Below are 12,221 nucleotides of genomic sequence, written 5' to 3'. Positions count from 1 at the left end.
TGTAAGTGATGATGGCAGAGTGACAAAGAGCAGAATAGTAATTGTATTGCATCAGATTTAGACATCTGGTAGCTAAAGTAAAAAATCGGTAGTCAAAACACTCCAGGCTACCACTAAGGTCGAGCCCTGCAATAGTCCAACCTGTCTTAAGCAGCCATACAAAGAAGGTAAAAGTGACCGCTTAAGACAATTGCCTGATGAATACAGGTGCAACTTTAGTCTGTAATGCTAATTGATGATGGTGTGCTAGTTTTCTAAAAAATCACCTTTCCACATGTTACTTTCTTCAGAAATAATCAAATGCAGCTGAAAAGTTCTAAATTTAACCGTTTGGAATTCACTGTCTCACAAGTTCATCTCTTTTCATTTAATTACTATTCCATGCAGAGTATTGACCTAGTAGATTAATCTATCACTGTCAAGCTTAGATTACCCAGAGGCAATAAAATGCATTCCAGAATGTCACTTTCTTAATTGAAACATGGTGAAATTGTCAGACTGAATGAGTACTAGTAACTGTGAAAGTGTGACGATCACTTATTTGTTGCATTATTTTTCACTCAAGTCTGCTGCTTCAAACAAATATTATTTTTCAGCATGTCCCAACCTCCCTAAAGAATGTGCTCACCGTAGTCTACATCCCCACCCATGTACAATTTCCAGCATATTCACCTGACAATGTAATTAAAGTTGTACGCTTCAACGGTCAATACCACATGTAGGCCTACTTTTAGTGCCAGACACAGGTGTTGGTTGAGCTAGACCGCTTATCTGTGAGCCTGTCGCATGATTTTGTGGCACCAGCATCACTTCGAACTCTCAGACACTTAACACTTAATTATAATCTATGAATTAATAGGTGTTCCTCAAGTTCTTCACCATATCCGTGATTGTGTACAATGCAAGTATTCACTATTTTTAAAATGAGACACAGATTGGGAAAAAGCAGTAAGAAGACCATGTGTAATAGATCAGGGCTTCTAGATTATGGTAGCCCCACTCCCATGGCTAGTGATATTCAGTGTTGGGCTAGTAAATAACTACTATAACTAGCCAAACGGCTAGTGGAAAAAAACCCTTGTCAAATGCAGCATTTACATATTTTGTAAATATGAATATCCTGCCCCCTCTTTCCACCCCAATCTAAGGATTTTTAAGCTCAATCTTCCTCTTTAGGTGACGTATCTAATTATTACTATTAGTAAAATTGTATTTATTTAAAGTAGGGCTAGTGAATATTTAACCATGGCTAGTACATTTTTAAAATCACTGATCCAAATGGCTAGTGGATTTTTATAAAATTCTAGAAGCCCTGTAGATCCTACAATACAGTGCACCTTAGTTGAGCCCTCTCAAGGCTATATCACTGAGCTACCCACTATATACATTACAAAAGTTTCTGCCACATCAACCTTTTAAAATAAAATTTTATCTATATGACAAATAGTTTTATATCCAGTCATAAGTAACATAAGCAGCTCATGAAAATCAGACTTCAGCCATCGTCGGATATCATCAACAACTGTACAATGCTGATTCCGATGTTACAGCATTGTTGTTCCACGACCGGTACAGTTATTCATTCATTCATAGATTTATTCATGATTGGAGACAAGTACTCTTTACACATGCGGTGAACATTATGCCTCAAACTGTCCTTGAAGCCGAGTAGTTTAGGTCTAGTAAATGGAATACCAGGTTCCTGTCAATTACCACTAACTCGGGATAGGAACCTGGTATTCAATTTACTAGAATCAACTTTCATTTCTGTGATTAAATAAATATTTAGTTCTGTACAAACAATTTTGTCACATCAGAAAAACTTTTGGCATTGAGTATGTAATCACATAAAATTGATATGAACACAAAAATTTTAAATAATTGTAAACTTTCATCAGGTTTATTCCAGTCTGTTAAAATGTGGATGATATCTTTAAGTGGAATAACAAAAACCATCGCAGTTCTACTATGTTTACCCTGAAAATATTTGTTTTACTTAACACAGTGTATTACTCAAAGAATACAAAGCTTTGCTAAGTAAGCCATTAGCTGCCTGAAAGAGACTGTCGTGAATTTGCTCCTATTGTAACACATTTCTCATCAATTGAGTATTTCTAAAATTTCATATGAAATGCATTTACTTGTTTACAATATACAATGTGTTTCTGATCACCTGAATGTTTTTAGAAGTGGAGACTAGACTTTACATCCCAATAATTTCATAAAAACAAAAAAATATATACTGAACAAAAAAAGAAACTTCCGATTTGTACATATAGCATTTGTTGTGTTAACGAATTCATTGTGTAATGAAATGAGATAGGTAGTATTAGCCTTGAGCTGTATTATCAGGATTCATGAATTTTATCGATTATTTTTGCACTGTTAATCGTCGACAACGTGAAATTCAATTTGCACGTGCATGCATGGTTCGACATGTCCCATGTAGTATTCAGTCAATTTGTTTTACTTGTCTTACTGACATTGTTGTCAAGTGAACGAAAACGCTTAAATATCTGTCAAAAAATTAACGTTTTTTACATTGAAGCATTTTTAGTATGCCAAGAATACCCAATAATTTACGTGAACGGGCGATTGGCATGCTTGATGCTGGCATGTCGACAGAAGACGTTGCAAGGCATGTTGGGAGTTCTAGTCGAGCGATACGAAATCTTCACGTAAGATTTCGAACGACAGGAAGCACCAACGACTTGCCACGTCGTGGTCGTCCGCGTGTTACAACGCATGGTCAAGACCGCTATATGATGAACACACATTTGCGCAATCGGTTCCAAACTGCCACTGCTACTGCTGCTAACACACCTGGGTTTCATAATAACCGAATCAGTGGGCAAACTGTTCGTAATCGTCTGCGGGAGAACGGTTTACATGCACGACGTCCTTACGTCGGATGCATTTTAACGCAACGTCATCATCTAAATCGTCTTAATTGGGCACGTGTACACACTCGTTGGATACGGCGACGCTGGAATACCGTACTTTTTTCGGATGAATCCAGATTTTCTTTACAACGTGGTGATGGCAGGGTGCGCGTCTACCGTAGGAGAAATGAACGCTATGCTGACTGTTGTGTTCTTGAACGAGATCGTTTCGGGGGTGGGGGTTGTGTCATGGTCTGGGCAGCCATTGCCCATGGTTATCGTTCACCACTAGTCGTTAATGATGGCAAATTAAATGCTCAACGTAACCGCGATGACATTCTCGCTCATCACGTCATTCCTCTGTTCCATAACAACGCCAACATCTCGATTTTTCAGCATGATAATGCCACATCTCATACAGCTAGAGACAAATAACATTGATTTCATTGATGACTGGCCCACTAAGTCCTGATCTCAACCCCATCGAGCATGTCTGGGATAGTCTTGGACAGACGACTGAGGCGTCGTCCCAACCCACCCGCTAACGTCAACGAACTTCGTCAAGCGCTCATTCAGGAATGGAACAATATTCCACAGGCAGAAATCAACACATTAGTCAATTCTATGCGCCTGCGATGCACTGCAGTGGTCAATTCAAGAGGTGGTCATACCCGTTAGTAAGTGGGTTTTTTTTTTTTTTAATCCCTACCACACTTGGTCAAAATTTCTCCCAGTTTCTGTTAACCTATGGTCATGATTTTTGCACCAAACGATGCATCATGGAACACTCTTTAAACGCTTATATAACAATTATTCCCCCGGTTTGTTTTCATCAAGTTATGTTCAAGCAAAGTTAGCGGAAGTTTCTTATTTTGTTCAGTATATATGAAGAGTTCAGGCGCAAAACGCGATATAAACCATTTTCTTTCTAGTTTTTAATTAAAGCCATTATTGTATGTCAGTAAGGGCTAATCGTAGGTTCGCTGATTTGCTGCAAAACGTGAATGATCCTTATAAAATTGTATTGGGTAATACGCCAATTAAAAAACCCATTTTTACTGGAAATGAAAAATGGATATATCGCGTTTTGCGCCTGAACTCTTCATATATATTAGGAAGTAAAATGAAAGTACTGCTACAAACATTAGGATGACCAGAAACATACAGAGTATACAGACACTGATATTCTAAACAAGAAGATGTATTTAACGTATGATTGTAGTAGTGATAAAGACTTTGTTAGTCAGAAACTCAGGACAGTCCCTTGAATACTCTCGTTTTCATCACGATAATTCGGATACCGTTTTTTCAACTGATAATAACTGTCTTGTCTAAATACATCAATGTATAGAAAGCTGATGTTTTGGTTTGGTCACACAAACTTGCGATGTTTTATCAGTACTTTGCTTAGTTAAAGCTTAGATATGTAGAATGAGCCGACTGTGAAATGCTTTCGAGGGGTGCTTATCCTTGAAACCATATTGTAGCCCGACTGGTTTAGTGAAGTCAAGCACCTAGATTCAGTCGTGTGTATTTTTGTTAGCACCGTGTTATATCTCATATGGCTGTTTCCATTCTTGAAATAGCCAAACACACTGGGTTTCTTCCATATTCTCTGATGTTCCTACATGCCATAACTGTAGAGCATCTTCTTGTCTTGCCACCAGCAAAGTAACGTCTTGCTGTTTCTAGTTGGTAATGTTAACATGTAGCATACAGCAGCACACCATTTGTCCTCTTCAGAGAAGCGGCAATCATATAGGTCACCAACATCATGACTTTTCTTTTTCTGACATCAAGTCTTCAATGTTTGGAAATGTTTTAAATTCTCTGCCAGACGCTGTATCACCAAATGAACGGCGCCCGCTCTCTGAGCAGCCTACAACTGTACTGTTTCCATTCTTTCTGCCAGATCCACAGTTCCTGTGTTGTATCAAGACACGCCATTATGGCAGCACCTTTCCAGCACACCACGCGAGGGTCCGTGTCCTAAAATAAATATATCAGTGTGGGATTTAGTTACGATGGTTTTCATCAAGATTGTCCTATTGCTATAATTTAGTTATGGTCATCTGAAAGAGGTCGGAGCACAAATTTAGTAATTTGTTAGACTTGCCAAAATGCTGAGTGGTTGCTGATTAAAAAAACAAAACATGAGCATTACTTTAACAATGCAACATGATTTTGATTGGGAAATTTCTATTCAAACTAAAATATTTGTTAAGATTTTATGTCAAAGGCATATGTGATTTCAATAACTCTATTAATCTATAAATATTACATGTTTTTGCTGTCTGTGATATAAAGCTTTCATAGTGGTCAACGGAGTGCAATCATAAATATACTTTGTGATATGTCTCCGATGAATTTCAGTACTGTCATATACTTTGTGATATATCTCTGTCATATACTTTGTGATATGTCTCTGTGATAAATTTCAGGAGTCATATACTTTGTGATATGTCTGATAAATTTCAGTACTGTCATATACTTTGTGATGTCTCTGTGATGAATTTCAGTACTGCCATATACTTTGTGATATGTCTCTGTGATGAATTTCAGTATTGTCATATACTTTGTGATGTCTGACCGGCCTCGGTGGCGTCGTGGCAGGCCATCGGTCTACAGGCTGGTAGGTACTGGGTTCGGATCCCAGTCGAGGCATGGGATTTTTAATCGAGATACCGACTCCAAACCCTGAGTGAGTGCTCCGCAAGGCTCAATGGGTAGGTGTAAACCACTTGCACCGACCAGTGATCCATAACTGGTTCAACAAAGGCCATGGTTTGTGCTATCCTGCCTGTGGGAAGCGCAAATAAAAGATCCCTTGCTGCCTGTCGTAAAAAGAGTAGCCTATGTGGCGACAGCGGGTTTCCTCTAAAAACAGTGTCAGAATGACCATATGTTTGACGTCCAATAGCCGATGATAAGATAAAAAATCAATGTGCTCTAGCGGCGTCGTTAAATAAAACAAACTTTACTTTTGTGATGTCTGTGATTAATTTCAGTATTGTTATATACTTTGTGATATGTCTTTCTGATGAATTTCATTATTGTTGGTATAGACCTAATTCAGTACGATAATTTGCGTAATAAGCTGGCTGGAATCTGAGCAATACAGATGTTTTTATCACAATAGGAGGCCCACAGTATCATGGATTGATTTAGGGCAGCTATATCACAACACATCTTACACATGCCCACTGACATCACTGTCCTCAGGATCAATGTCATTGAGTATCGAGATTCAAACTGTACCACAATCTACCCGTATCTACACCTCAACTGGAATCATTTCCTGACCTTTGGCCGTGTGATGACATCCATGGACTCAAGGATCATCCTCTGGTTACTTGGCATCTGTAGCCAGACTCGGTACTGTAACCAGTCCTGGGCCCCCTCAAACAGGGCGAGTCCGCCGCCCACCACCACGATACAGCTGTACATCTTTTTCTTCATCTCCTCGCTGCCTGGGAATAAAAACAATACACACGTTATAACCTAATTCATCATTTGAAAAGTCTATCAAATATCGGGGTTCATTTGGAAACATTTCAGATGGGTTTTTGTGTTTTGAGAGAGATTACATACAGGGCTTTATATCTCATTAATTTGGGCATATTTTGTTTTGCCTCCTGTAAGCACAATAAGGTCTAAACTTAAATTAGAGCAATGAAACTAGATGCAAATGATAGATCTTAAAGAGATCTTTCAAAAACAGTTTAAATTATTTTGGTAGCTCTATTGGAACCAAAGTTACATCGAAATATTAATAGCTGCTGAAGGTTTGTGAATATTCATAAATGTATTTCAAGTTATTTTAATATAATCAAAGCTTCATGTTTCAGTAGTTATGAGGTGAAATGTTTTGAGGTCAGCATGTTTGAACTTAATTTGTGCATATGAATTTTGGGTGTATGTATTTTGGGCAGGATGTTCATCGCCTTGATTGCAATGCAATCTAAAGCCCTGTTCTTGTTCCAACCAGTGCACCACAACTGGTCAAAGGCCGTGGTATGTGCTTTCCTGTCTGTCGGAAAGTGCATATAAAAAATCCATTGCTGCATTAAGAAAAATATAGCGGGTTTCCTCTGATGACTGCGTGTCAGAATTTGACATCCAATAGCCGATGATTAATTAAACAAAGTGCTCTAATGGTGTCGTTAAACAAAACAAACTTTAAACCAAAATTTGTTCCAGTGTGAGCCCTGCCGTGCTCTTACCACACTTTTCAATGCTGTATAAAATGGCCTCGTCCACGCCCATGAGTTGGGCTACAGGTTCACTTTCCTTCTCCTCCTCCTCCTCCATCTCTGTGCGTCGGCCGAGCTTCGTTTCGCTGGCAGGTAAACTATCTGGTGCGTCGTTCGAGTCGTCATCTCCCTGAACCTGCATGTTTTCATCCAGCTGTATCAGACTGCTCTCCGACGCATCTCGCGTCATCTCCGGATTGTCCTTCTTCGTCTTCCCCGACTGTTGAAAGACATTCACAATAATACATTTATAACACTTCCTTACACACCTGTTGGTGAGAACATCATTCATTGCGTGTGTTAACAATTCCAAGACATACAACTGGCTGCTCCTAAGAGATGACCAGGTCACCAATGCCATACATCCAATTAAAAACCAGCACAACTGAAATCGATTACACTGTAACGTATAGTTAACATTTTAATTCGATATTTAGTACAGTAAAGTACGTTTAGAACGAACACGCTTATAACAAACTACCGGTTAGAACGAACTGATTGTAAAGTCCCGATTTTCTCCCCTATATATTAGTAATACATTTTAATGTATAGAACGAACTATGTATAGCGAATTAACTGTTAAAACGAACCAATTTTGTGGTCCCAAATAGTTAATTCCAGTGTAAATAAGTGTTTACATAACGAACCGTGAATACCGGAAGCATTACGTATCAAACCAATCAGTGTAAAACGCTGCAAAGCCGTGGGATCGACCGCACGACCGCACTAAAACAACAGCCTAAATAACTTTTGTTTGTCTGGACTTGGGAACAGGTATCAATTAAGGGATTAAGTCACTAATTATACCGGAACCGTTACGTATCAAACCAATCAGTGTTAACGGACAGCTGAGCCGTGAGATCAACCGTACTCCAAAAACAGTCTGACACGTTCAACTCAATATATATATACAATGATATTAATCAGCGGTAATTAATGGGATTCTCTTTGTTTGTTATAAATCCGTGTCAGTTTTTCGTTCAGTATGCAATCATGACGGACACGAAAACATCACGCAAAAGAAAAGCGCTCGATCTAGATGTGAAATTTCAAATCGTTGCAGCTGTTGATCTCGGACAAAAATCAAAGAAAGACATAGCAGCTGAGTTCGGGATTCCCAAATCCACTCTCAGTACCTTTTACTAGTCGACAACTGTCCAGCGCATCCGAAAGTTTCCGGATTAACCAGTATAACACTGGCTTTTTTGCCCCCGAACACTACCTCGAAAATCCAGCCGATGGACCAGGGAATAATCGCAAACGTAAAAGTGAACTATCGACGAGAGATGATGAGTGACATCATCAAGGCATTCGACAGTCAACAGGAGCACTCAGTTTCCATCTTGACGGCAATCAACACAGCCCATCGTGCTTGGCGTCACATGACCTCATCGTGTATCGTGAACTGTTTTGCAAAGGGTGGGTTCAAAAGTGCTGCGTGTTCTGAGAGTTCTGACGACGAAGACGACAACACCCCGTTAGCAAATCTACAGACAGTGTGGAATGAACTCGTGAGAGCCATGCCAGTGCCAGATGGTGTCACTCTGGAAGATTATCTCACTGCAGACGAGCAAGTTGTAATCACCGAACAGCTGACAGATGACGACATCGTTTCAGAGATTATCGGAAAACGAGACGGCCACAGTGATTCTGAACCAGAGGACGATACACAGGAGCCACCCGAACAGCCAACGCCCACAGCAGTTGAAACGCACAAGGCACTCGAGACAGTCAGACTGTTTTTTCAGAGCAAAGGAGATATTCGATTGCCAGTATTTGACAGCATTGCGGACATTGACTCGGCATTAGAAGTTATGCGTCCAACGCTAAGTAAACAAACCACGATTAGTGATTACGTGATGAAACGTGATTAGGTACATGTAATTCACTAAACTCTTTTGATGTGATCTTTCAGTAATGTTTTGTTGTATTTATTGATTGTAATAAATGATATATTTTTTATAAATGTCTTATAATCACCAAGGCATTTTTTATTTTTTTTACTATTATATTGAGTTCAAAATTCAAAATGGCCGACTTTCGGAATAAAAATTACCAACTTCTGCAAATGTGTACAACGAACTACTGTTATAACGAACCAATGAAGCTGGTCCCTTGCAGTTCGTTATAAGCGTACTTTACTGTAAATCAAAGTTCTGAAGTCACCTCACTGGTAATATGATGTCACACACTTTTAACTAAATCTCATCAAAACATTACGCTCAGGTATACAAGTTGTTGGCTATAAGCAAATGGCCTACTGACAACAAATCATTATTAACCTAGTTAATGATGGTAAATATCAAATGGGTTTATGACATGAATATTATGGGTAAATTATAGGATAAAAAGAAACTGTCATCTTGCTGACTATTGATACTACTATAGTCCATCCCACAGGGAACACCTTTTTTCATACTATGGAAGTTGCTACAAGTTATTTATTTCTGAGCTGACTGATTTGTAAACTGCACACAAAAATAGGGGTTTTTTTTGTTATTTCCAAAACACTTTTACTTTTCTTCCTATGTTAAACTGAAATAGTTTCCAAATTTTTTTTTTGTATGAGGATGGGATGGACTATAGATAACCCGACCTGTCCGCCCACTCTCTATTGATACTATAGATAACCAGACCTGTCCGCCCACTCTCTATTGATACTATAGATAACCCGACCTGTCCGCCCACTCTCTATTGATACTATAGATAACCAGACCTGTCCACCCACTCTATTGATACTATAGATAACCCAACCTGTCCGCCCACTCTATTGATACTATAGATAACCCGACCTGTCCGCCCACGCTATTGATACTATAGATAACCCGACCAGTCCGCCCACTCTCTATTGATACTATAGATAACCCGACCTGTCCGCCCACTCTCTATTGATACTATAGATAACCCGACCTGTCCGCCCACTCTCTATTGATACTATAGATAACCCGACCTGTCCGCCCACTCTCTATTGATACTATAGATAACCCGACCTGTCCGCCCACTCTCTATTGATACTATAGATAACCCGACCTGTCCGCCCACTCTCTATTGATACTATAGATAACCCGACCTGTCCGCCCACTCTCTATTGATACTATAGATAACCAGACCTGTCCGCCCACTCTCTATTGATACTACAGATAACCAGACCTGTCCGCCCACTCTCTATTGATACTACAGATAACCAGACCTGTCCGCCCACTCTCTATTGATACTACAGATAACCAGACCTGTCCGCCCACTCTCTATTGATACTATAGATAACCAGACCTGTCCGCCCACTCTCTATTGATACTATAGATAACCCGACCTATCCGCCCACTCTATTGATACTATAGATAACCCGACCTGTCCACCCACTCTCTATTGATACTATAGATAACCCGACCTGTCCGCCCACTCTCTATTGATACTATAGATAACCCGACCTGTCCGCCCACTCTATTGATACTATAGATAACCCGACCTGTCCGCCCACTCTCTATTGATACTATAGATAACCCGACCTGTCCGCCCACTCTCTATTGATACTATAGATAACCCATCCTGTCCGCCCACTCTCTATTGATACTATAGATAACCCATCCTGTCCGCCCACTCTCTATTGATACTATAGATAACCCGACCTGTCCGCCCACTCTCTATTGATACTATAGATAACCCATCCTGTCCGCCCACTCTCTATTGATACTATAGATAACCCGACCTGTCCGCCCACTCTCTATTGATACTATAGATAACCCGACCTGTCCGCCCACTCTCTATTGATACTATAGATAACCCGACCTGTCCGCCCACTCTCTATTGATACTATAGATAACCCGACCTGTCCGCCCACTCTCTATTGATACTATAGATAACCCGACCTGTCCGCCCACTCTATTGATACTATAGATAACCCGACCTGTCCGCCCACTCTCTATTGATACTATAGATAACCAGACCTGTCCGCCCACTCTCTATTGAAACTATAGATAACCCGACCTGTCCGCCCACTCTATTGATACTATAGATAACCCGACCTGTCCGCCCACTCTCTATTGATACTATAGATAACCAGACCTGTCCGCCCACTCTATTGATACTACAGATAACCCAACCTGTCCGCTCACCCGCTATTGATACTATAGATAACCCAACCTGTCCACCCACTATTAATACTATAGATAACTCAACCTGTTCGTCCACTCTCTATTGATATTATAGATAACTAGACCTGTCCGCACGCCCACTATTGCTTCTACAGATAACCCGACCTGTCCGCCCACTATTGATACTATAGATAACCCGACCTGTCCGCCCACTCTCTATTGATACTATAGATAACCCGACCTGTCCGCCGGCCCTCTGCGTCTGGCGGAGGTAGCTCTCGTCGTGGGGGTCATCGGGGTCCCCGGCAAAGCGACTCTGGACGTGGACAAGGTGGGCGCCATGCAACCCGTACATCTCCGGGAACAGCAGACTCAGCGTCGACAGCAGCAGCTCATCGCCCAGCTTGATATTGTACTTGATGATGTTCGTCTGCGGACGCTTGATCTGCACAAACTGGTCGATCACACCGCCGTTGTCCTGACACAAACAAAAACACTCCTTTCACTAAACAGGAACAGTAGAACAGTCACAGAATAATATAACTTGTTAAATTTTAACTTACTAAAAGAAAACAAATCTAAATTCCTTCCCACAGGGAACTACTTTTTTCATACTATGGAATTTACTATAAGTTATTTATGTCTGAGCCAATTGATTTTAAACTGCACACAAAAATAGTACGGTATATTTTTGTTATTTCCAAAACTGAAATCATTAACAAAAAACATTTTTGTACGAGGATGGGACAGACTATAGATAAAAGATAATGAAAACAAAATCTATTTTAACCCTGAGTTACTGTTTTCTGCATTCTGTTATTTATTAAACACCCAATACCAGATTTTATTTATTCCTTCTGTTTTATTCGTGCTGAGGTCTCATTAAACATTCACCTATTAATTAATTAAATTACCGGTATATGAAAGATCATGTTAAAATGTGTGCCGACATGAAATGTTAAATAATTCTGAATATTACAACCAGCACCAACGGC

General features: G+C 40.0%; 1 protein-coding gene across 2 annotated transcripts in view; it reads right to left on the bottom strand.

Annotated features, from left to right (window-relative positions):
- Positions 1–3,960: 3,960 nt before the first annotated feature.
- The window catches only part of LOC121390683 (actin-related protein 8-like), a 29,166-nt gene continuing 20,905 nt past the window's right edge, over positions 3,961–12,221 (bottom strand). The window contains exons 9-12 of one of the 2 annotated variants that reach the window (XM_041522562.1): positions 11,468–11,704; positions 7,106–7,355; positions 6,186–6,352; positions 3,961–4,871 (exon numbers count right to left, since the gene is read on the bottom strand). In XM_041522562.1, the coding sequence (XP_041378496.1) occupies positions 4,728–4,871; positions 6,186–6,352; positions 7,106–7,355; positions 11,468–11,704 (798 nt within the window). In that variant the 3' untranslated portion in view covers positions 3,961–4,727. Of the gene's footprint in view, positions 4,872–6,185; positions 6,353–7,105; positions 7,356–11,467; positions 11,705–12,221 lie in introns of those variants that run through there. The other variant, XM_041522570.1, reaches the window with a different exon arrangement.

This window comes from Gigantopelta aegis, chromosome 3 (genome assembly GCF_016097555.1).
Source record: "Gigantopelta aegis isolate Gae_Host chromosome 3, Gae_host_genome, whole genome shotgun sequence".
NCBI classification, from domain to species: domain Eukaryota; kingdom Metazoa; phylum Mollusca; class Gastropoda; order Neomphalida; family Peltospiridae; genus Gigantopelta; species Gigantopelta aegis.
This window is presented reverse-complemented; position numbering and strand designations above follow the sequence as displayed.